This window comes from Podarcis filfolensis (genome assembly GCF_964270895.1).
Source record: "Podarcis filfolensis genome assembly, chromosome: 17".
NCBI classification, from domain to species: domain Eukaryota; kingdom Metazoa; phylum Chordata; class Lepidosauria; order Squamata; family Lacertidae; genus Podarcis; species Podarcis filfolensis.
The window spans coordinates 14985617-15013293 of NC_139621.1; the positions used below are offsets into that span (position 1 = coordinate 14985617).

General features: G+C 44.3%; 1 protein-coding gene across 1 annotated transcript in view; it reads right to left on the reverse strand.

The window, feature by feature from the left end:
• ADAMTSL1 (ADAMTS like 1) overlaps positions 1 to 26735 on the reverse strand; it is a 257528-nt gene extending 230793 nt beyond the window's left edge. The window contains exon 1 of the mRNA XM_083592741.1: positions 26191 to 26735. Within this exon, the coding sequence (XP_083448867.1) occupies positions 26191 to 26247 (57 nt within the window). The 5' untranslated portion in view covers positions 26248 to 26735. The remainder of the gene's footprint in view (positions 1 to 26190) is intronic.
• Between the last annotated feature and the right edge of the window lie 942 nt (positions 26736 to 27677).

Consider the following 27677-nt stretch of genomic DNA (forward strand, 5'->3'; position numbering starts at 1 on the left):
ATTGAGAATGGAAGGAGTCTAAAAAACTAATCCCAGCGCTTGATTTTAGAGCACAGATTTTGTTTCTTCCTGTGTACCATTTCCTTTTTTAAAAGTCATTTTACAGTAGAAAGTTAATCTTAGAAAATGAAGCACCCTAGAGACAGATTTGTGGCTGCTAAAAAACAGCAACACCCAAGTTGTCTTATTTCCTGCAGCCACGCCAAGGGCAGTTCTGTGAGTTTAAAGGAAGGGTTGAGTGGCAAGGGTCAGGTGCAGGTGACAAGGGGGATTCACAAAACCGGTGTCCACTGACCTGCTGCTCCTTTGACATTTCCAAAGTGACATACTGGCAGCATTCCTACAGCTGCTTCTCATCACCCTTAAAGGCACAGGAAGCTCCTTTTTTAAAAGAAAGAAAGAAACCAGAGCACAGAGATATATACTAAGGGAAATGAGGATTCAGGGCTAGATTCATTTGCCTTTAAAGAAAAACAACCAGCTGATCTTGCAGTTATTGCTGCAATAAACCACGTAACTTGTTCAGCCCATGTAGCTCTGCTAGCTGCTGGCTATGGAACAAGGAGGGCACCAAGAATAGCAACGTCAGGTTGAAAGTGAAGAAGTACCGCATCCTGCTATTTTCATGCATCCAACTGATGGGAATGAACAACAGGAAACTGGGCGTTGTTACTGTACTACTAAGCTGCCTGCCAAATGGTGGGAATGACTGCAACAGGGCTCAGCTTGCTGAAGTCAGAAGGATAGTACTGGTTCACAGGCTGTTGATATCATAGGTAAAGGTAAAGGGACCCCTGGCCCGTTAGGTCCAGTCGTGACCGACTCTAGGGTTGCGGCACTCATCTCGCTTTATTGGCCGAGGGAGCCGGCGTACAGCTTCCGGGTGATGTGGCCAGCATGACTAAGCCACTTCTGACGAACCAGAGCAGCGCACGGAAATGCTGTTTACCTTCCCGCCGGAGTGGTACCTATTTATCTACTTGTGCTTTCGAACTGCTAGGTTGGCAGGAGCAGGGACCGAGCAACAGGAGCTCACCCCGTCGTGGGGATTCGAACCGCCGACCTTCTGATCGGCAAGTCCTAGGCTCTGTGGTTTAACCCACAGCCCTTAATTCTACACCAAAGGCTAAACTACACACAACATTTGCTGAGTGGCAACTTGACTTTTATTAATTAAACACCAGGAATGGGGGATTACAAGTGAAAGACATTTCCATTTATGCATGGTTTCATTCTCATGCCAATTTTATCACCCCATGCTCCAACTCCCCCAGAAAACATCTCCAGAGATTTGAGGGATCCTTTGGGGTAGTGTGTTGTGGAGCAAGGGGCTTCAGCCTGGGGTGAGGATTCTACTTGCATAACCCTATATTTGGATCCAAGACTTTGTACTTAAAGCAACCAACCCATTTTTCACATAAGAAGATGCGAAGTTTAGTGGCAATTGGCTCGTGATAATCCTACAGCATCTCCAAATGACATCATTCTGGAGGAGACTAGATGTGCAGCCTGCTTTCCAGAGTCCACATGTGCTAGTGACCCCCATTTCACACTTACCTTCCAACTTTACTGCAGGTGGAAAGAACTCAGGGACCAATATGGGCTGTGTAGTTCACTTGGCAAAAGTCCCTTTGTGATTGTGTGCCAACCTCCCCCCCCCCAACTTCTTTCTTATGGAAATGTATGGTAATCTAATTTCCTGTATTTCCAGTTCCAAATGCACCAAACTGTGAGAGGAGCAAATTGCCCTCTAGGCACACCACAGAGAGCCACGTGGTGCATGGTCAGGAAATACTGCGGCCAGATGAACGGAATCGTGCAAGGCTATTGGTGCAAAATAGAGAAGCCTTGGAGGACTGCGCACTACGAAGAGAGAAGATAAAGCTTTCCCAAGAAAGCTATTCAGTGAACTTAACGGCTCTATTCCATCCCATTCGTGAAACTTCCTTCTTCGACTGACAATACTCTGCCAAAAACTGTATTTTTTGCTCTATAAGATGCACTTTTTCTCTCCTAAAAAGTAAGGGGAAATGTGTGTGCATGTGAATGCAGGCTGCACAGCTATCCCAGAAGCCAGAACAGAAAGAGGGATCGTTGCTTTCACTGTGCAGTGATCCCTCTTGCTGTTCTGGCTTCTGGGATTCAGAATATTTTTTTTCTTGTTTTCCTCCTCCAAAAACTAGGTGCATCTTATGGTCTGGTGTGTCTTATAGTGCGAAAAATACAGTGGTTCTGCTTTGTGGACAGAACCATAGCATACTGGGAAGCTACTGTAGGCTGTTGTACTTCTATGGAGACTCAAACCACATCTGAAACAGATGTAGGGGCTTCTTTCCTCCCCTCCTCTCCCGTGCCAAAGTAGCTTTCTAAAGATCCGTTTCTAATTTAAACAGTTAACGGAATCTCATTCTAACTACTATAACATGCAATATTTCATTGTTTGGCTTTCATCCAGTGGCTAGCGGGGTGGGGGTGGGGTGGACCAGGGACCTAAACCGAATTAATATATTCTTATAGCACAAGAATATCAGATCAGTCCAGCGCACAAATAATTATTACGCTCATTAGGCATACCAAATTCAATTCTCTCTTATCTTTATTAAAATGCCATGCAGCTTAATTTTGAACCAACCCCTGTAATTGCTGGGATAAAGATAATAATTAAAAGGAAGCAAGATAAGTGATCAAATGGTGACCACAGCCAATCCCAACAGCTGCAAAGGATCACCCACACACTGGGTGTGCAGATGTTCTCCATCCAACAGATGCAATCCCATTATCATTTACATGTTGGGCAAGGATAGTCAAATCCCTGGTTTCTGATATTTTTACGGCAGCTTGCTTCCCAGATTGTTGTCTTAAATAAAAAACGAAACTCAAATTGGACGGGGGGTACGAGAGAGAGAGAGAGAAGTTTTGTCTTACCGCAAAGATTTTTGTAAATCACGAAAGAAACCTAGAGCAGTCATGGTAATAAGCTGAGACTGAAGAGCAATTAAGCAGGGGTCACAAGGTGAAGCCACAATCACTGAGCGCTCTTACCTCATCACAAATTCCAAGCAGTAGAGCAACTTGAATTTGGACGAGAAGTCCAAATTTCCCCGAATAAATTTGCACGCCCACCAAGAAAAGAGCCATGTGCCTGCTATTTGCATTCCAAAATTCATTATAAGACCTACGCTTCTCCCAAAAACATGTGACCTCCAGCTGGAGCAGGGTCCAGGTTTCCTTTTAACAAGTGGAATAAACATAATTCATTTCAACTTGGGCCATGTTTAATGTTAGGAGAAAGTAAAGTGATTTCCCCTCCTCTTCTGAACTGACTGGTGATGCCTTAAAGGCCATTTAAAGGTTTAGAGGAAGAATGTGTTTATTTACCCTGAGTCTGAAGACTGCCTTGATATATAAACAGCCAACCTGTCTAATCCAGTTTTGCCACTTTCCTGAGCTGTTTTTGTTTACTGCTGCATTAGCACTTGAGGATTTACAGTAGTATAAACATTTAAGAAAAGAATTTTTTCAGAAAGGCTCCAAGAAACATCAAGCAAATCCCCCTTGGACAATTACTGTGGAAAGGAGATCTTAGGAAAGTGAATTCGCATCTGAAATGTTTGTTGTCTAGTACCACAAATCAACAAATCAAGTGATTAGACAAGAATGAGCAACATGACTTGCCAAAAAGAAAGGTCAACAGAAAAGTAGAGGCAAGTTATATCTTCTCTGCTCCAGTACTGAAATTTGCAGTTTTCCATTAATGAGAAATTGTTCTTTTAAATGTGCATCTTATTCCGCTCTCATGGGCTTAGCTAACTAACAAAATAAAATGCAAGCACTAAGATACATTCTAAAATCCGGATATTCATTGGTAAGAACTCGATTGTTTGGTGTGGCAGGACTCATTGCACAAATATGCACAAATATGGGCAACACACACACACACATGCATGCTTGCTTGCACAAATATTGCACAAATATGGGCAACACACACACATACACATACATGCTTGCACAAATATTGCACGAATATGGGCAACACACACACACATACATGCTTGCTTGCACAAATATTGCACAAATATGGGCAACACACACACACACATATACATATATACGCTTGCTTGATATCGGTATATCAAGCAAGCAAGCAAGCGTCTATGTGTATGTGTGTGTGTTGCCCATATTTGTGCAAATTTACATTGACTGAGATAAGCTACTGGAACTAACGTAAAAGAAAATTTCTGGAAGTTTGTGTCTGCAATAAAATGTTTAGGGCGACTGCATTTCCTCATCTCCTGGTTTTAATTAAATATACATCAAAGATTCAAAGAATCAAACACATCATTAATCAAACGTGTGCAACAGAATGGTATTCATAAAGCACGAGAATACTTTAATAAAGAGCTAATTCAGAATCTAAACCAACCTGTGCATTCACATCAACCATGACCTAAAGAGAAGGTGCTAAATGAATGAATAGATAAATAATAGAAAACCAGCTGTTCTACATGTACGTTGAGGCAGAAGGAATTATTCTACTTCTACTGTTTGGTTTTGTCTTTTTGCATTAGCATCCCAGTATTCGAATGGACAGACATGAATTGGGAATCACAAATATTGTATTTCACTTAGTTTGGTGCATACGTTGCTTCACTCAAGTGACCTCAATCCCCACCCCAAGCAATACAGATGTAAGCCGCAATGGCTTTTCCAAACTGCTTGGAATCAGTCCTGTCCTCAGTTCCCTAATACACACTTAACCTTCACTTGACCCTGTTAATACCGCTAGGTATAGCTGCATTTAACAACAGAAGAACAGATAGCATGTATCTGTAAAAAGCAAAAGCAAAAGAACCCCCTGTAAACAAAAAAACCCCTCCCAAAACTGCCAGTATAATGAAAAATATGTATATATTACATAACATGGAACAGGTCAAATAATGGAGATTCTATTACCCATCTCTAGAGCCTTGCTAAAAACATTTGCCTGGCAAATGAATCAGGCTCAGAGTGGGATTTTTATTTTTTAAATTTTTTGTATGCATGTGGGGTTTTTTTTGTTTTTTTGCTGTCCTAGAAAGCAACTGATTCAGATAGCAGTGTCCTGAGTGCTGCATGTCTGAAACATCACAAGCCACGATGCTCTTAATCTGAAGTTGCACAAAGACGGAGCTGAACATAAGCCTTTTCGGACATTCATTCCATGTAGAATGGATGCAAACGGAAACCTGCTCCCTCATCCCATCTACAGGTTTCATTTGAATGCTTGAAAAGAGTGCCTTCCATCAGCTTCGGCTGGTGGCCCAGCTGTGCCCCTATCTGGACAGGGATAGCCTAACTACAGTTGTCTTTGCTCTGGTAACCTCTAGGTTAGATTACTGCGACGAGTTATATTCTATGCAGGGCTACCTCTGAAGACAGTTCGGAAACTTCAACTGGTGCAGAATTTGGTGGTAAGGTTGCTCACGCAATTCAAAGTGCCGATATTAAACTATAAAACAGCTCAGGGCGGCAATACCTCAAGGCTTGCCTCTCCCCATATGAACCTACCTGGACCCTGAAATCAGCATCTGAAGCCCTTCTATGTGGGCCTCCTCCACGAGAGGTCCGGAGGGTGGCAACAGGAGAACGGAGCCTTCTCTGCAGTGGCTCCCCCATTTGTGGAATGCACTCCCAAGGGAGGTTTGGCTGGTTCCTTCATTATACACCTTCAGGCACCAGGGAAAAAAATATGTTCCTCTTCAACCAGGCCTTTGGCTGGTTGACATTAAATACCTGTTAAAATACGTTTGTGTGGGGGTGCGGTTATTGGTTTGTTTTTCCTCTTGTTTTTAGGATCTTGTATTTTTGTGTTGTGGAGCGCACTGGGATCTACGGATGAAGGATGGAATACACATTTAAGAAATAAAAAAAAATAAACAGAGTGCCCACATGATAATCCACACAGTGACGTTAGTCAGACATAGCGCCAAATCATATTATGCTGGGCTAGTATTGGCCTCCTTGACTTTTAGTAATGCCTTGAAATATTCCAACCAAAAGCAGTACAGTCGTACCTTGGAAGTTGAACGGAATCAATTCCGGAAGTCCGTTCAACTTCCAAAACATTTGTAAACCAAAGCGCGGCTTCTGACTGGCTACAGGAAGCTCCTGCAGCCAATCAGAAGCTGCGCCAGACGTTCAGCTTCCAAAAATCATTTGAAAACCGGAACACTCACTTCTGGGTTTTGATCGTTTGTTCCAGAGCCAAGGCGTTCAAGATCCAAGGTACAACTGCATTTGCATGTTTCACCTAAACAGCAATAGCAAATGTCATGCTGTCCAATACCATTGCAATATCCAAATCTACATTTTGCTTCTCTTCTTTCTATTGGTTTAAAAGGCCATGGCTAGGAAAGACATAAATGTGTACATTGATATGGATTCTGTATCACCTGCTGCCCATCTGGTTATTGCTCAGGGATCTGATAACAGCCAGCGATGACATGGGAACATCATTTGAGGTTGTTGTCTTAAACCTAAAACGTATTCTCCGCTACCGCAGAGAAGGCTCTATGCACACTGCAAGGGCATGAACAGAGGTATAAACATGGAAGGAGCTTGGCAGTAAAATGCTCCTGCTGTCCTTCACACCTGCACTGTCTCCCTCTAAGATACTTGGGAGAGCGTGAGATGTTTGACCATCGCATAAACACTGCTTGAAAATACCCTGCATTCTGCTGCATGTCTCCCTCCCATACCATGCAAGGTAACCATGGATTCAAATTCTGTAATAGATGGTTTGGAAATCTCCACTTATTGACAGAGCATAATGCTAGAACGTTAGTATTTCACTCCTCCAATGCCACAAATGAGATTGGTGTAAATCACATGCCTGTCTGGGAAGAGTGTGGGAACGGAAGACAGTCTTATCTCTTCCACTGTATGTACTATTTGTACTGTACTTTTGCTTTCACTTGTCTCTCTTCTTCTCTTGGAGCTGGAGAGAGAAGACGCCACAAATCCTTTGTCTGTACATGTTGTTGTTGTTTAGTCGTTTAGTCGTGTCCGACTCTTCGTGACCCCATGGACCAGAGCACGCCAGGCACTCCTGTCTTCCACTGCCTCCCGCAGTTTGGTCAGACTCATGTTTATAGCTTTGAGAACACTGTCCAACCATCTCGTCCTCTGTCATCCCCTTCTCCTTGTGCCCTCCATCTTTCCCAACATCAGGGTCTTTTCCAGGGAGTCTTCTCTTCTCATGACGTGGCCAAAGTATTGGAGCCTCAGCTTCACGATCTGTCCTTCCAGTGAGCACTCAGGCCTAATTTCCTGAAGAATGGATGCGTTTGATCTTCTTGCAGTCCATGGGACTCTCAAGAGTCTCCTCCAGCACCAGAATTCAAAAGCATCAATTCTTCGGCGATCAGCCTTCTTTATGGTCCAGCTCTCACTTCCATACATCACTACCGTGAAAACCATGGCTTTAACTATACGGACCTTTGTTGGCAAGGTGATGTCCCTGCTTTTTAAGATGCTGTCTAGGTTTGCCATCGCCTTTCTCCCAAGGAGCAGGCATCTTTTAATTTCGTGACTGCTGTCACCATCTGCAGTGTCTGTACATAGTGTGTAAATAAATGCGTAGATTAGCTCTACGATGTCTCACACTTCTTGCTGTGTTATGCTAGAAGATCAGTGTGCATATATCATTTGATATATGTCACTAAAGCGCACTGGAGAAGAAGAGAAATGCCTTTTCCAGAGCTGCGCATACCGGAGGACGCTCAGAGTTCGAGGGCTGTAGGGGCACCCTAGGGCATTTTCCAACAATCTCCATGCCAGTTGCATTACTTTTGGTACTGTACTGTTATTTGCAATGTAGCACAGAAGATACTTTCCAAATGCTTATTGAAATCGGGAGTATTGTGTCCAGTTGAATAAAGCATGCAGAAACAATCAGCTTTCACAGCCCAAAGGCTGCATTAAGATGCGATAACCTCGGAGTTATAAACACCCTGAGAATCACTCAGCACCGCCGTCTCTATCCTGCCGTATCTCTCCTCTGAAATGACCTTGCAAACTGATGGATTGCACTGGTCAGAGGGAAATGGCATGAAGCAGACATCTCCCAAGCCATGCCCACCAACCCCTTCTCCCTTCACACAACTAGGATGATGCTCGTACACATGCCACACAAATAAAAAATATTGAGGACCCTTCTTTGCAGTAGAAGAAAAAGCATTTTTAGTGTGTTATTCCAGAATACTAGTTGAATAACGGCAACGGCATGCTGAAAAATCTGGCAAAAGCAGCAACAATATCACTATAAATGGTAATTGCAGGAAGTCCTAGAGAAAGATCATCCCTAGGCCTTTTCTCTTCTGTCTTTTCTATCGCAAAGTGCCAAGGGTCTTAAACCAGGTGACTAATGCCAAGTGACTTACTCAGCTAGCAAACTGGTCTGAACTCCACTGTGCTGCATCACCTCCTCTGCAAGTGATGGCAGGGATCAGGAGAAACATGGACCCAAAATGGGCCTCACCACTATCTGCATTGAGCTCCTGGATCTAGCCCTTTTCTCCTTAGTCTGAGCAACTTGTCGCTCACATTCAAATTGAATTGCTCCGACCACCTCTCTGCTTGCCTCTGCTCCGAACCGCCTACCTCCCTTTAAGGCCACCAGCCCTGAGAGCCATCCAGCATCCCCCAAAGCATCAACTAGAGCAGCTTCAGCAACTACAAGGTCCGGCCTGAAGGACATGATTAGCAGGAGCCAGCCCAGCTAGTGCTATTTCACCCATCACAGTGTTGCAGCAGCTGAACTCCTTCTTGACAAGCAGCTATTAAGAAAGCCGAGAACTTATAAAGGTCAGGAGTTGCCAGCTTTAACCATGTCCCACCTGCCAGCTCCCTACACAAATCCTGCTCTGTATTTCCTGACAAGCTACTTGAAGAACATCCTTCCACAATCTTGTAACCCTCTCAAAGTTCAGGGTTAATCTGACAGCAGGAACTCCAGCAGCAAAGAACAAAGTGATTGACATTATGAATGGGCATTTGGTTGACTCGTCAGTTCGCATTTCCAGTATTCATATCCCCCAAGGAAATACTGTACGGATGAGTAAATTGGCTGTGGCAAAAAATATATGTCACAGGTCTCCACAGAGAATATATTCTGAGAGAACATCAACATACCAGCACACACATAATGGTAAGTTGCTGTTCTGCAAAACACATTAGTGGTCTCATTCCAGTTCTCGTTGGCATATGCCCATTTTTGCATATAAAATAAGAAAAAGGGAGAAGAATTACCTCACTTGGCAATCATTTGTTGGCTGCCCCAGAAGCAGAAATGCCAGTTTCAGACATGGCACTATCCGGAATTGACTCCTGCAAATTGATGGTAGCGGGCAATCAACTGGCAGAAAGGTAAGTCTGCTTTTTCACATACAGTCAGAGCACTTCAATTTATTTGTCGCCAACATCACGAATAATGACTGTATACACTCATGGATATATATAAATGTAATACACATGCACAGACATATATATATATATACTGTATATATGTTAATGCAAGTTCACTAGAAAATGTAATGCAAGTCCACTTTTCTACGCAGGGTGGGATGTGGCAAAAGTTGACAGCACGAACAGACAATTTCACAAATGGCCTAGTCAAAGTGCACCAATTCACCAATATTCACCAATATTACAAATGTATTGCTTTTTAATGATTGATTTGTCCATGTTTTTTATCTGTAAACCACCGCCCGTTCCATCAGGGGAATCCATAAAATATTTATTGTGTCTCATTGAACATGGTTCACATTCTCCACCTGGTTGCATGCTTCTTGCAATTAGGAACACAATTGCCCCCACATTACAGGGGTTCCCAGGACAGAGACACGGTTATACATAGCAATGATTGTATCTTTTTTCTCCTGCCAGTAAAATCCAAGAGTCATTTTCCAGGCAGCTGATTAGCAAAATGCCTTATGGTGCATGTTATATACCCACAATAATGTCATCACAGAGCACTTTCTATATATATATGAAAAATATTTGGATGTGGTTTCTTGTTTTTCTATTGGAGGGGCTGGAAACAATAATTAGGGCAACCAGCTAAAAGAACACATACGCTACAGTAGCTTGCTCATGTACCGAGTCTCTGAATTCCTGATGACCAACACTTTTTTTCCATCTGGGGGATGGACCTACAGAGCTATAGTTCAACTTTTCTAATTCCCGGCAGGAGTTGGCAGATAAAGGTGATTCACCATATGTTGCAATCCCTCTGTTTCTTCAGAACTATGATAAAGAGGTTGAACAGCAGCTATAACCCTTTCCTCAAACTTAGTCGAACACTAGAGGAAGGGAAGAATCTGGGGCTATCCAGATGTTGTTGGACATCTTCTCTGGCCATTGCCCATACTACCTAGGTCTGAAGGGGGTTGGAGTCCAGCAACACCTGGAGGGTGACAGCCTTTCCGGCCCGCCTGCCCTCGCTTCACTGGCCAAGCATCTGGAACTAGGTCAAATTGGTGCCCTACTTCTGAGGGGCATACCCGGTCTGTTTGGGTTCTGCCAGGCCCACACACTTTTCCAGAGCAGTTGCAGCAAGAAAAAAGGCCTTGCGCTCAGTCTATCACATCTGTTAAAATAAGACAACATGAAGTTATTCATAATGACTCGCTCAAATCTACAGAAGGCAAAATAACTTTCCGTTCAATGTCGTTATGTGCCTGGCATAAATCACAGCACCCCCTTTAAGGTGATCAGGTAGAGCTAAATTGCCAAAGCAATTTGTCTGATTGGGTGTTTTCTTTGTCAGGTTCTCCTTTGCACAAATGTGTAGAAAGAAAAGAAGAAGGGGGGGGATGGTCACAGCAGCCCTACTTGGAGCAAGATTCTATAAAGTTTTATAATCTGGTGCCCATCACATCAGCACCTAACTCAACGAACCTGTTAAGTTGTGGGTGAACATATCAGACGACACAGCGATTCTTCAAACAGCTCTTGTTTATTCACAGGCCAGAACAGAACTGAACTGAAGGGTTCAGCCAGCCTGCTTATAAAGAGCTCCACTACAATGCAACTGTAACACTTTCTGTAACTATCCAATCACTGAACATCACTTTCAATCCCTTATTTGCATATGCGGACCTGAGTGAAAACTATTTACAGTATCCCCCTGCTGGCCCAGGGTGAGAACTTCAGTACATAACAGAAGCTAATTCTGTTAAGTTCACAGCAACCTCCTGCCTCTCTATCGCTAAAGAATCTCAGCCAAAGTTGAGCTCACACCTTCCCTTTAAAGGGACAACAACTAAGAAGGAAGATTGGCACGCCATACAACCAACAGTATATCACTTCAACAGTTTGCATGTTGTGCTCACCATAACATTTTTATAGAAACGCTTGAAATTTTGAAAAAGTAGTCACCAAAGTTGTTGAGGGGCTGATTAAAAACAACGGAAGAGATAATTAACAATTGGTAGAGTTTTCAAAATGGAACAGGCAGAACATCTTACAACTAATCCAGAATGCGGCAGCTAGACTGGTGACTGGGAGCGGCTGCCGAGACCACATAACACCGGTCTTGAAAGACCTACATTGGCTCCCACTACATTTCTGAGCACAATTCAAAGTGTTGGTGCTGACCTTGAAAGCCCTCAAAGGCCTCGGCCCAGTATACCTGAAGGAGCGTCTCCACCCCCATCGTTCAGCCCGAACCCTTAGGTCCGGCTCCAAGGGCTGTTCCGAGGGAACTTCTGGCAGTTCCCTCACTGTGAGAAGTGAGGTTACAGGGAACCAGGCAGAGGGCCTTCTCGGTAGTGGCGCCCGCCCTGTGGAACGCTCTTCCATCAGATGTCAAGGAAATAAACAACTATCTGACTTTTAGAAGACATCTGAAGGCAGCCCTGTTTAGGGAAGCTTTTAATATTTGCTGAAGCATTGTATTTTAATATTCTGTGGGAAGCCACCCAGAGTGGCTGGGGAAGCCCAGCCAGATGGGTGGGGTATAAATATTATTATTATTATTATTATTATTATTACTACTACTACTACTACTACTACTACTACTACTACAAGAGCATTTGTGATGTGGCTAAGCTGAATCCAAGGGAGCAACCTTTTTAACTCGTTTCCTAACACTTTGCCTCCAAAAGATGTCTTTTCACTGCAAAAATCAGAGAACGATACAACCACCTTTCCCTTCTGCTCACCAAGCAGAAAGCAATGCATTTCCTTTTACGCACTTCACAACTACTCTGTTAGACCAATTTTTTTCTGAGGTGTCCATCCCTGCCCAAAGTCCTGATTGCCCTCCATGGCATCTCCTCTTCCCTTGAGCTCCAGTTTTCCCCCTTTCCTTCCAGTTCCCTCCCAAAGTTTATCCGCTCTCTGTGAGCACCTGTCAGGAGAGAAAATTCACACAAGCAAGTGTGACCTGAAGTCTGAAGATCAGGTTCTGTGGAGAAACCACAATTGTAGAGAACGCTGGGTAGGCCCACCCTTTCCCACGCTTTGTTTAAACTAAGTGGATTGATTGGCTGACATTTGCCCGCATAGGAAAAAGTGAAAGAAGGGAAAATAAGTAAATTCTCCAGGCTGTATTTCAGCACCAGAACAATAAAAGCTGTTATTCTTTCATACCTTTTCATTTATGGTTCTATTGATGCAACACAAGAATTAAACACAACTCTATCAGACTTCAAACAGATTATATCTAACAAAGCAGGGAGGAGAAATCCAATACCCCCAATAGTACTTTTGTGTAGAAATAAAATGAGTTATATTTATTTTATGGGACAGTTTGGATTTATTGCATGTTGCACATAATCTCCGGCCTTATTTCTTCAGTTCTCCTGGATTTTATCTCAGGATGCCTTACGTTATCGCCCACCTCCTTCCTTCCACTGTGAAACTATTACTATTAATAATACTAAAAACCCCAAACCGCACTCAGTGCACCACCCTAATAAATGGTGGGTGCTTTGGAAGAAATTCCAAGTAGGTAATAAAGACAAAAATGGAAACTCGGCAAAAAATTAATGTAGTGTAGAATCAGGGAACATACCGCTTATTGCTTCTACACAAAAATAGCAGTCGGAACCCATTTATGAGGTATAATTCACAGGTGGTGAAGCTATTAGCAAGCGCTGCATATGCTTGCCACAGAGATGGAATAAATCTTGCACTCATACTTCTTGCACAGCTTTCTCGCTACTGTGTCTTGCATCCCACCCTTCTGATGATGAAGCTTTCTGATTTACCCACAACTATTTGGGGTTATTTTTACAATGAAATTAAAGCATGTTCTACTCTGGCGGTGGCAGCATCAGCAACGGTAGGGATGTGAAAGGAAACTTAAATCATTGTGCTGAAAGAAATTCGAAAAATGCCTATCAATTTACTAAGAATTGCAAAATGCATTCTGCAGACGCTACGGTCACTGCAACTGCATTCGGGACCAAAGCTCACTGCCATGCAGTCATTCTTGTGGGAATTTGCAAACAGCTAGACTACAAAGCAGCCAGTATGACAGTGTTGACAGACTATCAGAACTGGAACCAGGGAAGATTCTGTTCCTTCGGGGATCTACCTGGATATCCTTGGGCAAAGATTTCATATTTCATAGCTGACATATAGGCTTGCAAACCTGAAAAATTCAAAATCCTGGCACCTTGGCAGAGCTCAGAGGGTGGGGCCCACAGAAGAATACCCTGTTGTTCTCAAGATGCACAGCTATTACATGTGCTCACAAGTCTCCTGCCATCAAGGAATACAATACATGAATGGTATCAGCTCCCCACAGATTAACACAACACAATCCATTTGCATGCAGAACGCATAAGTCAAGACAACAATCACAGATGATGCTTCAACTCACACAACACACATATGCATTCTATGGCTAAGGTATGTGCCATATAGGAAATATACATGCACTTTCCATCCTCAGCCTCTCATCGTTAACACAAATGCACGCAACAAAGGACAAGACTGAGGGCACTTCCAGACTGTCTCTATTCCATCACATGCCGCTAAAGTTTGTACAATTAAAGCTGCTTTGGAGTTCTCACGCAACTAGCCAGCTTCTCCGAAAAGTCAGCCTCTTTGCTATCAGGAAAGTGAATGAAAATTGTGGGATCACATGTGCTTGACACAATGTTGCCTAACCAAGCTAATCAGAATTCTTGTTCAATAAATAGCTGGCATGGTCTAAACCTCCTCACAAACTTTGTGCAAACAGTTTAGGATGATTGCCGAATAAAAAGGTCATCCGAATGTGACCCGAAACCCAGTTTTTCTTCCCTCACATATATGTCGGAATCTCCGCTATGACCAGGCTGATAAAGCTCATCTTCCGGAATCTCCTCCGACGATAATTCACAACCTGAGCCTTTGATGAGGCTCCAAGCACATTTCCATTACGCAGAGTTTCAAAGCAGCAGAAGTGATGAGAAATATGAGCTACATGCTAAGGGTTTTATTGCTAAGCTACGCAGACAGAAAAGAAATGCATCCTCTCTCTGTGAGAGCAGAGAGCAAGTGAAAAAACAAAGGAAACAGGAAACCAGTAAACATCACATCCGTCTTCTGTGAGACTTCCAACAGTCTGGAATGTCTGGAATGCAAAACAGAGTCTTGTGACTCAAAGCACTGCACAGTGGCACAAACAGAAACTAACATTCTCCCCCTTTCTGTGAACACCACTGGGCAGTGTGTCAGTACAATCTCAGTACAAACCCAGTTTCTGTACATAGGTACAGTGTTGATCCTTCGGAACAACCTTGGACAATAAATCAGCAGGAATTTCATTACCTGGCATGTAGGACACTGTTACGAGTCCTTTTTGAACACATTCGCTAGCATGTTGCAGCTTCAATTGCAAGTGCTTCGTGCTTTGCTTACAACCTTCAGAAGTCAGCAAAGCCAAACATGCTTTGTTCTCCTGATAAACCTGGATTGGACACTTTACAGGAATTCTCATGTCTTTACACAATTGTAACAACCATTCACAATCCAGAAGTGAATAAGACTGTGCATTCAGTTCAGCTTCACAAGAACTTAAGCTTACTGTTGTTTGCTTCTTGCATGACCAATAAAATAGACTCTGGTTGTACATATAACAAACCCCAGACGTACTTTTCCTGTTGGGATCTCCGCTACAACCGAGCTGATAATTATCATTGGAGGAGATTCAGGAAGATGAGCTTTAACGACCTGAGCCTTTGATGAGGCTCCAAGCACGTTCCCATTACGCAGAGTTTCAAAGCAGCAGAAGTGACGAGAAATATGAGCTACATGCTAAGGGTTTTATTACTAGGCTACACAGACAGAAAAGAAATACATCCTCTCTCTCTGTGAGAGCAGAGAGCAACTGAAAAAACAAAGGAAACAGAAAACCAGTAAACATCACATCCGTCTCCCGTGAGACTTCCAACAGTCTGGAAGCTCTGGAATGCAAAACAGAGTCTTGTGACTCAAAGCACTGCAAAGTGGCACAAACAGAAACTAACAATATACACTCACACTGCCTGAACCAGATGCCTGTATGCATGCTTGGTAGGGGCAGGGCCTTCTTGGTGGCTGCTCCCAGACTTTGGAACCCCCTCCCTAGAGAAGTTAGTCTGGCTCCCCACCCCCGTTGTCTTTTTGCTGGCAGGCGAAGACTTTCTTATTCCAACAGGCTTTGGGGAACTGACTACTTTGAATGAAAGAGCTGGTGCTGTTTTTACTATAATTATCTGTATGTTTTTAATAGACCTCAGAAAGAGCAAGAGTGAGATGCTGAATGATATTAATGTTTAATTGTTTTTCCTATTATTTCTTTTCTGTGTTTTTAGCTGTTCCTATTTCATCTGTAATCTACCCTGAGTCCCATCCAGGTTTATAGTCATCACTGCTTCCTGTGGCAATGAGTTCCATAGTTGAACTGTATGAAGGAGTACCGGTACTTACTTTCTTTTTTCCCCTTTTAAAATAATTTTTATTAATTTTTCCATTTTAACAATCCAATCAAATCGCATTAAATATTCCAAATTATACAAATACATATCATTTAGTCCGAATATTCAGCCAAATTATAATTTTTTATTGGGACTTCCCATGCTTCAAGTTCAGGGGGGCTCTGATCATCTTATATCTCTACTGCCTTGAGTTTCCAGAGTACCGGTACTTTCTTTTATCTGGAATCTTCCAACATTCAGCTTCTAGTGATATGGGAGAGGGAGAAAATGTTTCCTCTATTCACTTAATCCATGCCATGTACAATTTTATAACCTGCTATCATGCCACCGCTTAGTCACCTGCCCTTTCATTCAAAACAGCCAGTTCCCCGAAGCCTGTGGGAATAAGCTCCCACACAAACAACATGTCAAGGAAATGAATCAATATCTTTTCTATCAGCTGGGAAAGTTTTATTGAGGCGCGTAGGATCATAGGAGCTCACACCTGTAGTCTGTGATGGGAACGCTCTGAGACAGGTTTCCTGTCTCATGTGATGTTTGACCTAATAAGGTAAAGGTAAAGGGACCCCTGACCATTAGGTCCAGTCGTGACCGACTTTGGGGTTGCGGCGCTCATCTCGCTTTATTGTCCAAGGGAGCCGGCGTACAGCTTCTGGGTCATGTGGCCAGCATGACTAAGTCGCTTCTGGAGAACCAGAGCAGTGCACGGAAACACCGTTTACCTTCCCTATTTATCTACTTGCACTTTGACGTGCTTTCGAACTGCTAGGTTGGCAGGAGCGGGGACCGAGCAACAGGAGCTCACCCCATTGGAGGGATTTGAACCGCTGACCTTCTGATCAGCAAGTCCTAGGCTCTGTGGTTTAACCCACAGCGCCACCTGTGTCCCATGGTTTGACCTAATACCTACACCATTTAATAATCTACGCTAGATCTCTTTGTTTATCTTTAGTGACATATTTAAAGGTTTGCATGATTCTTCCCGTCACTGCTTCCTCAGATACCTCCTCCATAGCAGAACTTTAGATCAGTGTTTCCTAAACTTGGGTCTCCAGCTGTTTCTGGACTACAGTTTCCATTGACTGGTCTTGCTAGCAAGGGATGATGGGAGTTGTAGTCCAAAAACAGCTGGAGACCCAAGTTTGGGAAACACTGCTTTAGATAAATGCCCTTTTGCCCAGTGGATATGGTTTTAATCTCCTGACTTTGAACTCAGGTGCAGCGAAGATATCCGAGTGGCAGAGAGCACGAGATAAGTTTTGGACACGGCTGCCGAAATGGCGCAGTATTTTTGAACATGGATCGTGTGCATAAACAAAGCCATTTGACTGCATGTGTAAAGAGCAGAGTACAGTGCGCACCTATTCAGCTGGCACAACTGAGTGCCGGTCGCATACACAAGTGAGTGATCATGGAAAAAGAACATGTGCGTTTTTGGAGCAAGCATTGGAAAATCGTTCTCTCCGCACAGCTATAAACGTAGAAACAGATGGGCAGTCTTAGAGTGATAGACATATCTGCACAAGAAAAGGGGGGGGGGTGACAGAAGAAAACTTTTCTGAGTTCAGCTGTAAAACAAGGAATTTAAGATTCAGTCCACAGGCTAATTGCACCAATGGTCATCCAAAACAGATAATAGAGGAGGAGAGCATGAATGGAATGGACTATTGTACTTGACTAGATTCCATGTATAAATTAGGAGGAGGCGGAGGAGGAGGGGAAAGAAATTCTTGAGGGGAGGGGGAACCCATGTACTTTATTATCATTCCTAGTGTTACTCCTGAAACTATTACAATGGCAGGCAAGAGAGCTAAGGCCCCCTGAAAAGGAGCAGACAGCAAATGCAAATTTGATTCAATGACTCTTTGACAAGAAGTGGTTTGACTTCAAGTCAGGATGAACATGCATGTCAAAGAGCAGCCTAAGTCTCAGCCACATTCCCTTTGGGTGAGAAGACTGAAGGCTCCCTGTGTCTACTCTGCATTCTCTAAATGAACATAATGGGCCTTTTAACCCTCTTCGGGGTGTTGTTGTTTTTTTATTGGCTCATTTCTTCAGCATGTGATATCTATATAAGGAACAAAGGCATCTCTTCTCACCCCACTGAAAAATACCTGGGTTTGTTGGTCCCTGTCATTGGAATTTTAGGGCTATGAATGTATGTCCATTTTGCAAGCCAAGGCCAAATTCTCTGCTGGTGCAAATCAACGGGGGTCAAATGAGGTCCAGTGGTCTGCATCTGATTCCCGAAGCATCAATATTAGTGGTTAGATTATGGCAGGCAAGCTCTTTCCATCCCTGTTACCTCAGGTGAATCTCTTTCATCAACAGCCTCCCAACCTTATCAACCATAATTTAAGCAGCAGGCTTTATCTGTGCATACACACCTCACACGACAGGAACTCCATGCAATATTGATCAAGGCGTGGTTAAAAAAGAAATCTTTAGTTTCTCTTATCTTCCGCACAAACACCCTCACAAAAAAAGAAAACAAAATCCCTGCATTTTTATAATAAAAACTTCATTGAATTGTTATCCTACAACTCCTCATCCACCCCATGAAGGATTTTTTTTTTCAGAAATCACACTCATTCCTCAATATAGTGGTACCTCAGGTTAAGTACTTAATTCGTTCCAGAGGTCCGTACTTAAGCTGAAACTGTTCTTAACCTGAAGCACCACTTCAGCTAATGGGGCCTCCTGCTGCTGTCACATCGCCGGAGCCCGATTTCTGTTCTCATCCTGAAGCAAAGTTCTTAACCTGAAGCACTATTTCTGGGTTAGCGGAGTCTGTAACCAGAAGCGTATGTAACCTGAGGTACCACTGTATGTCCATCTGAGTGTGTCCAAGTGGCTTGGACTGGCCCAAGGTTATCTGTGAGCTTCATGGTTGAGGGGGACTTGAATCTGGGTCTTACAAGCCCAACCACGGTGCTACATAGGTTCTCATTCAGTATTTTCCCATTCATAGAATGCCTTGGGTGTGCATTCTTGTGGATACTGAGGAAAATGTTCACCTCTGACAAATCTCAGTCACATAAATGTTTCTTCAATTAATTAGAAACCCCCCCTTTTTTACAACTTATTTATTTTTGGTGCATCTGGATTGGCAGTTTTTAAAACACACACACACACACACACACATAATCTGCTACTGATATCTACTCACAAAATGGGGCCTAATTTAGCATGTTCACTTTAAAGTCTGGAACTTCAAGCCTCCCCTCCCCCATTATGTACTTCATCAAGCAGGTTCAAGTTATTTCACAACTGATCTGGAGAAAGACTCATGCTGTGCCACCTCTTGGTCACTTTCCTGTCTTCCCCCCTCTCATTTTTGGAGCAAGCGACTTGCAGAGCTGCACCTGTGCAGCTACTCAGAAGGAAACAGTAGTAGTCTGCTAATTCTTTTAGCAGAAGCTAAACCTGGCTACCTACCAATTCTCTTCAAGATTCCCTCCCCGCCAATTTTTGGCAATCTATATCAAATTAAGTGCATGTGCATGGAAACAATTGCAGAAATACATTGATTAATAAACCTGAATCCCCACAAGGAAGAACTGCATATGCGCAGAAAAACACGAGTATGTGTTTTACAACAACAATTACAACAACAACAACGGTGAAATTAAAAGCAACAAAGATGGCCACCTGGACAATCCTGCTCCCCAATCTCCTTATTTCTAAAATTAATTACTCGTTGCAAGTTCAGGCCCTGTTGCATAACAAAGCAATGAGATTTTTTTTTTTTAAAGCTAATTAAAAATTATTGGGCTCAGTCCTCTTATAGGTCTTTGCAGTGTCAGGTACCTCCTTTTGTATGATGGTTTGTAGTTCTCGATCTGCATGCAGTGGGACTTTCAGAGGTTGAGCATGGCCAGCCCTCTTATGAGCGCAGTGACTCAATGAACCAGAGGATGCTAAATCACAGCTCCACTCCTGCTCAGAAAGAATGCGATGGGGCAGGAGAGACAGAACATCAATGCCTCTCTCCTGCTGCTGCCTAGCCAGAGCTGGGGCAATATTTGCAGGGTTCCCCCATCTCAACTCCTTTTTGCTGGTGGCAGCATATTTGCCTATCAGCCACAATAAAGCCTACATTCCTATGAACTAACATATGTGAAGAGTTTCCACTGAACTCTGTGTCAGCATCACTGAAATATGGAATTTTTACAAGAATGAAGGAGGCTGGAGGTCCTGGCACTCACAAGGTCAGTGGTGAAATCTAATGTCTGGAATTCTTTTGCTTCTAACCAGAGGTGGGTCTGGTAGACTTCTCCAAGGGGCTGGATGTGGCCCTGCTGCTGCTGTTGCTGCTGCTGCCCTCAGCTATATGCTGTGGCAGGCGGAATGCTAAATTATCTCTTGAGAAACTCAAACATATAGTCTTCACTTACTTCAGCACCACTTCACACATTGCATTCTTAGGTGTTTAGTATATACTTCAAAGTATGCATGAAAAGAATGCATGCATCCTGCGAGGACTCTCCATGGGAGTGTACTCTCGGTGGCTTCCGTTTCTTCTTGAGCATGCTTGTTGTTGTTTAGTCATTTAGTCATGTCTGACTCTTCGTGACCCCATGGACCAGAGCACGCCAGGCACTCCTGTCTTCCACTGCCTCCCGCAGTTTGGTCAAACTCATGCTGGTAGCTTTGAGAACACTGTCCAACTATCTTGTCCTCTGTCGTCCCCTTCTCCTTGTGCCCTCCATCTTTCCCAACATCAGGGTCTTTTCCAGGGAGTCTTCTCTTCTCATGAGGTGGCCAAAGTATTGGAGCCTCAGCTTCAGGATCTGTCCTTCCAGTGAGCACTCAGGGCTGATTTCCTTCAGAATAGATAGGTTTGATCTTCTTGCAGTCCATGAGACTCTCAAGAGTCTCCTCCAGCACCAGAATTCAAAAGCATCAATTCTTCAGTGATCAGCCTTCTTTATGGTCCAGCTCTCAATTCCATACATCACTACTGGGAAAACCATAGCGTGCACTTGGTGACAAAAACAGGTTTGCTTCTACGTGTGCAAAGGATATTAGCATTTCAGGGTGTAAATCATTTGTCATCAACATACTCCCAAAGTGGTGGTACCTCTTCTTGGACACATCTATGTGGGCTTATTGGGTGGTGAGACTGCAATACATCCATTCTGCCCATCTGATTCCAGGCAATAGGTCAGTGTTCACAGCAGGATTTTCAGCATAATAAGGGCAGCCACCAAGGGACCCAACATGTTCTGTGCTTACATTCACACCTTTTCACAATCTGATTGCTTTCTATTTACAGCTGTTCCAGTGTCGTTCCCCTCCTCCCCTTCCTGGCCATGTGCTTCTTCCTGACTATTGTGACCCTAGCCCATTGGGGCAATCATATCATCAACAGGATGACATCATGATTTGGCTGTATAATTACACAACAAAGCCCATTCAGAGTGAGGACAGGGCTCATTGCCCTCACTCCAGCTACGCAGACACATCTGCTGCTGTTTGTACCCCCTGACAAATCAAATGAAAGTGGTCTCTTGTTGCTAAAGCCTTATCTGATTCCTGGCAGCCACAATGCTGTGTGTACTGTTCTGGTCCCCAACTGGCGTTGGTGAAGATGTGAGGATTTGAGTGCCAGGATAAAGAACTGATGCATTCTACACTACTACTGCAGACCACACAATTCCTGCCTTTTCTGGAACTGCGACCCATTGTTTTTTACAGGAAGAAAGTGTTGAAGACGATGGCTCTAGGGAAGAGGATGTACCATGGCAAACACATCATCAGAGATTAAAAACCTTAACCTAGGATGTGGACCTTGGTGAAAGCAGCAGAGCAATTACTCCAGCACACAGCAGGATGGCTTTTGATCAAACTGGGCTAAGCTGCCCCTTCACTTCCCATTTTGCATTATGCAGAAATATGAAAAAATGGTGATATTCAGACCAGAGGTAGAGTGAAGTAAAGGATTAGGGAGACGTCTCGAACTTCCGCACTCCATCTGACTGTTCAGACTCTGAGCATCTCTTGTAGTAGGGGAAAGGGGGCTTGCAAAACAAGGCTGTGAAGAGTGGGGGGGCAACATCATCTAAAATGAATGCACACTTTTGGCCTACAGCAAGAATGGGGAACCTGTGGCCCTACACAGATAGGCTACAAATCCCATAATCCTTGACCATTGGCCATGTTCGCTGGGACTGGGACTTCTAGAGGACCACAGGTTCCCCATCCTTGGCTTGGAGGATGGCAACCCCAGGTACTTATCCTGCTGTACCTATTTTGCTCACATAACCACAATCCATTCAGGTTTTTGACCTTCAGTCTCTAGGGACTCATGTACGCCAGCTTCCCAGGCTCCCAGTTGCAGCACGTAACCAGTAGCACAGGAAATGTTCACAGAAAAATTGCAAAACCTTTCCCCTCTGAGACATGTCCTATGCTCATCCTGGGAAGACAGCCATGAAAACCAAGGCTCCTGTCTGCTTTGTGTGATCTATATGTGGGCTGACTCATTCAGAGTACTGAGGAGGTGATAGTTTTTCCCCCTGATCCATGCATACAGAGGTGTCTGCAAGTGTCAGCTACAGTCTATTCTCCAGCAAATCCATAGTGACAGCTCTACATACATGGAAGTTATCAGGGATATGCTAGAATTGACAGCAAACACATTTCTTTTTTTTCCAGAAATGTGGGCCTGCACCAATAATGAATAAAGTGAGGGTTACAAGGTCCAGATTTAACAGTGAATGATGGGGTTGAGGAGGGGTCAGGCCCTTCAGAATAGTGCCCTGACTGGCTTACCTGGAGGCAGGCAACAGTGATGGCACTGTTAGGTGGCTGTGTTCAGCTCCCATTTTAACTCCTCACAGCCTTCAAAAGGCATGCTACCTCAAGTGAATTGTGGGAGACTGAAATGGTGCCTGGACTAAACCACCCAGTGCTGCTTGGAGTGCCAGACTGGATTTAAAAAAAAAAACAAAAAACAAACCAGCAACCCCAAAAAACCAGGCCCCCACTCACAGCTTCCTTTTGCTCTTAAAACTGGGCCCCTACCCCGTTTTTTTCTGGCGGGAAGGTAAATGGCGTTTCCGTGCGCTGCTCTGGTTTGCCAGAAGTGGCTTAGTCATGCTGGCCACATGGCCCAGAAGCTGTACACCGGCTCCCTCAGCCAATAAAGCGAGATGAGCGCCGCAACCCCAGAGTCGGTCACGACTGGACCCAATGGTCAGGTGTCCCTTTCCTTTACCCCCTGTTTTATTAATGATTGGGGCAGACATCTACCAAAGAGAGGAATCTGCTTCTGGTGCTTCTGGTGTGGCCCTCATCTGACATCACAAGCTCCTTCAGGATCAACAGGTATGTGTGTACTCAGCTACGATACCTTCCTAGTTGACTTTACCCAGGTAGCTGAGCATACTTAATGTAACCTTGTTTTTTTGTTTCTTGTTGCAAGCCACACCTGCAAGGCAAAGGTGACCTTTTTGTGTGCAGTGCTATGCAGACCAGAACTAAAAGCCAAGCACAATATGCTTCATTCTCCCACAAATTAATGCTGAGCTGAAGTTGGGCGACTTACTTTAAAGGGAGGAGCCAGAGATCTGCAGGTTTCTATAATCTATATCCTGTTCTTGGTGTCCCTCCATAATTCACTCATTCCTCACACTTGATGTAGGGGAACTCTTTTAGAAGAGGAACGGAAGTCATGATTCACACGCGCGCACACACACACTCCAAAAGTGCTAGTTTATTAATCCCCTAATTATGTCCTCTCTTATCTTCAACTCTCTTTTAAATTTCTTGTTCCATCTCATTCCACCCATAAAGATCTTTGAAACCAAACAGTGAAGCAGAAAGTTGCCTGCCTGCCAAAACGCATATATTAATTTGCAGGGGGAGTGTAACATAGTCTTCCCCATCACTCATCATTTTATTGTGCTTTACTCGGTGTGCTTTGAAATGCACTGGGGCAAGAAAAATATTTTTTAAAAACAGTGCATTGTTTTGTGTACCTTTGAGATTGCATCTCCCCCATCCTCTTTTCCCCTATAACTTACCTGCAGGCACAAATTAAGTTTTATTTGGTGGTGAATGGGGAAATCTATTTAAAAGAGAGAAAAGAATCCAAATCAACTCACCCAACTCAAACTGGTATATAGCATTAAAGAATAATGCATAATGGTTGGCAGCAGAGAGTACTATTTATTTTAGTGAACTGAGAAATGAGTGCCTAATTCACAAGTAATGGAGATTTGGTTTAGGTATGTTCTGAGGATGAAGCCAAATCACGCTGCTTCAACTCTTGCTTCAGTCAGTCCTAGAATACCAAAAAAACAAAACGAAGTTTTCCAATCGTGTATAAAGCAGGGATCAATTTTAAGAGAGAAAGGGGTATGTGATTGAGGCATGGCGAACCAGTCTGTTGCCCACAGTCTCTCACTCACAGCTTATAGGGGCTGGCAGTGGGGAGGTACGCTGCAGGAGAAGGAGGGTTTAGCACCCCTTTTTGCTCTCAGAAACTGGCTCTTGGTGGATTAAAATTGCATGATTTGGCAGGGCAACGCAGAGTAACAATTATGCAAGTCTAACGCAAGCATGCTCCAAATATAATACTCTTTCTCTTGCTGCTGGGATGAATCCAGAAAGGAAGAAAGAGCCTCGCTCTTTTGACTTGTGGAGCAATAAGTTTACAAATCACTATTGCATAATGTGCACAGCCCTTTACAGTGTAAAATAAGCAAAAGACAGGCCCCTGCCCCAAGGAGCTTTCAAACGACCCCTTTATTATAGAAGTGGTGGATGCAAGTGATTATTCAGTGGCAAGAAAAATGCTGATGATGTGTTCTGGCACTGAAAACAGGTTCTGGGGGTAAAAAGCCCTGGATGAGCCTGACCAGCTACCCATTCCTGCCACATTTATACTAGTGATTTGTAATAGTTTACACATCTTATCTTAAAAAACAAATGTTGATATGCACAATGAAATAATATGTGCATGACTAGTGCAAAGATTTGGGGACAGTGGTATGTACAATTATCATGCACAACACTTGTTGGCAAAAAAAAATAAGTTTGCCCATAAAAGTGATGGTTGGTATAAGCAGTAGAGCTGGCAATAATTACAATGACAAACAGTAACCCGGTTTAGGATAAGCAGCCATCTGTAGGAAAGTATTTACAGTGCAAGTGAAGTGCAGAGTCATATCCCTGTCACAGAGAAAGAGTGAGTCAGCAATAAACTTTCAAATATCTGGTGGACCTTAGTGTGGAATAGCAAGTTTAATTCCTATTTATAGACAGACTGGATTTTCCTCGAACCACACCAGAAACAGTACTATTGACGTTCAAATATCATTTCTGGCCCCCCACCCACTTGTATTTGAAATCCTTCACACGGACAACTCCATTCCTGGTCCCGGACCAACTTTAGCTCTTGTTGCAAAAAGATCACCATGAACGAGTTAATTATTCCAAATCACCAGAAGTGATTTGGAAAAACAAACAAACACAAAAGACACGCGCAGCATGCAAGAGTATATCTTTTCAAGATTGTGAGCGACGCTTTTGGGAACGTGAGGGAGGGTAGGGAGGAGGGGTAGTAACCCACGGGGGAGACTTTGCAACGGAGCCTTCCCTTTTAACACTCCCAAACCCCCAAGCCCAAGAGTCCAAGTCGCAAAAGAATTTCATCCGTCATTCAGTTTAGGGAATCCTCCTATCTGAAAAGTTTCGTCTGGCGGAAATAACGCGCGCTTAAGATCATCAAACGGGCAGGATCCCTGGCACTGTGGAGAGGGAAGAAGCAGCTAAGTTTGCGCGAGAATCTTGCAGTGATCAGAGATCAGCGCGCTACTGCGGTAGTAGGGTTAGATCCTTCAGTCGCTTGCGGGATCTGCTTTTCTCTCCCTCTCGCAGAGTGGGCGAAATAGTTTTTGTAAGAGGAGGGAAAAGAACGGCATCCCTTCTAGAAAGAATCCCAGGCACATCCTTGACCACAGAACTGGATGTCAGGAGTGTGGGCTTCCCCTCCAAGACCCAGAAGTTTCAGGGGCTGCCTATCCACACCAGAGGCGAGCCCAACTCTCTGTACCTGCCCTTTAAGCCACTGCCACCTAACGGGACCTGCCCTGCGAGGCTGGAACCTCTGCGAGAGGAGCAGCCTCGCCGCGCGCTCTCCCCGCCTAAGTTCTCCAGTCATTGCAAGGGAGGAGAGACCATCCTGCGGCCGCCGCTGCTTTAGTAAAAGAGAAGAAAAGGCATTTACCAGGAGCAGGGAAGCCAGGAGCAGAGCGCCAGCTGTTGCCCGGCGGCACCATTCCATGCTTGGATCCTTGCCGGGATCTCAGTCGGTCAGGCAGAGGCACTGAGTGAGCGGCTGCGGCTGCTAAGCGGCTCTCCTGCCTCGCTTGCCTGCTGTCAGGCTCGGCGCAGCAGCAGCAGCAGCGGTGGCGGCGGGGCGCTAGCGCTTGAGCCGCTGCCTCTCCGCTTCCATCCGCCGCGCTCACGTTTCCTGAGCGAGGACTGGGCGAGAGCAGGGGCTGATCTGCATGGAATCTCTCTCCGAACAGGCAGGCAGCCAATCAGGCTCGGGCTAATCAGACATGCCGAATAACAAAAGGGGGAAAGGGGGTCCCGGACAAGGATAACTGGGAGAAGGAAGGAGGGAGAGGGGTGGAAGGAGAGAGGGAGCGTGGCAGAGCTTGGAGAGGAGGAGTGCTTTGCTTGGAAGCTCTGGCATAGTTCGTTGCTTGCGTTTAGGAACCAGCAAGGTAGCTCTTAGCTCGCTTTCTGCCCGCACATTGTTCCGTTCAGGAGGGGAAACTTAATCCCTGTCAATATATAACACATGCCGTTAAGGGGGACGCGAATCAGAAGAGGCAGAAATCTTTCAGGGAGGAAAATAAATCATCCTCCAAATATGCTCCCGTGCTCTTTGTAGGCACACGTACTGAAACAAAAAACAAAAAAACCCCCAAACCATGGCAGGCCAGCCAGCCAGCCATAAAGAAAGCTTGCTTGTCCAAAGGTATATAAATTTGGGGCTGGCCCTCAGTACGCACCAGCACACCAATCGTGGATGGGAGCTGGTTGTTTCGTGAAGAGGTTCATCTCGAAAAAGTGACCCTGGAGATCAAAGGGTCAAGAAGCGAGAACAATCCATATCTCGACAAGGTGGCAGGAAAGGGAAGGAACGAGACCATAAGTGCGGTCCATGGGTGCTCTTTAGTAAATTCTTTCCGGGGTGGGGTCATTGCAAAGGAAATGTCTAGCACACACATTATTTACATAATACAACATGGAGTGTTTACATGTTTACTAGGCTGTGCCCTTTCTTGCTCTACTCACCAAACCCACCGCCCTGCAATTTCCCTCACATCAACCTCCCAGAGGTTCCCTCACATCAACCTCCCTTTTCTGCAACTACTAAACTCACTTTTTGCCTTCCCAACCCAATTTCTGAAGCCACTTCTATTCCGCAGCCCTACTTTGCACCCCTGTTTTCACCTTCCCCCTCCTACCCATGCCTTCTCCTCCTTGCCTCTCCTTTTGTGTAACCTCCCCTTGCACACAGACCCCTCACACACATTGCAACCAGTAGGCACCCTTTCCATCTTCTGTCCAATTAGGAAACCACCCTCTCCTCTTCTCCAGACCCTTTCTTGCTCCTGCCTTCCTCTTCATCTCCACTCCCATGCCTGCTACTCCCTCCTTTTTTTGAAAACCCTTCTGCACCCCCAATTTCTCCTTCAA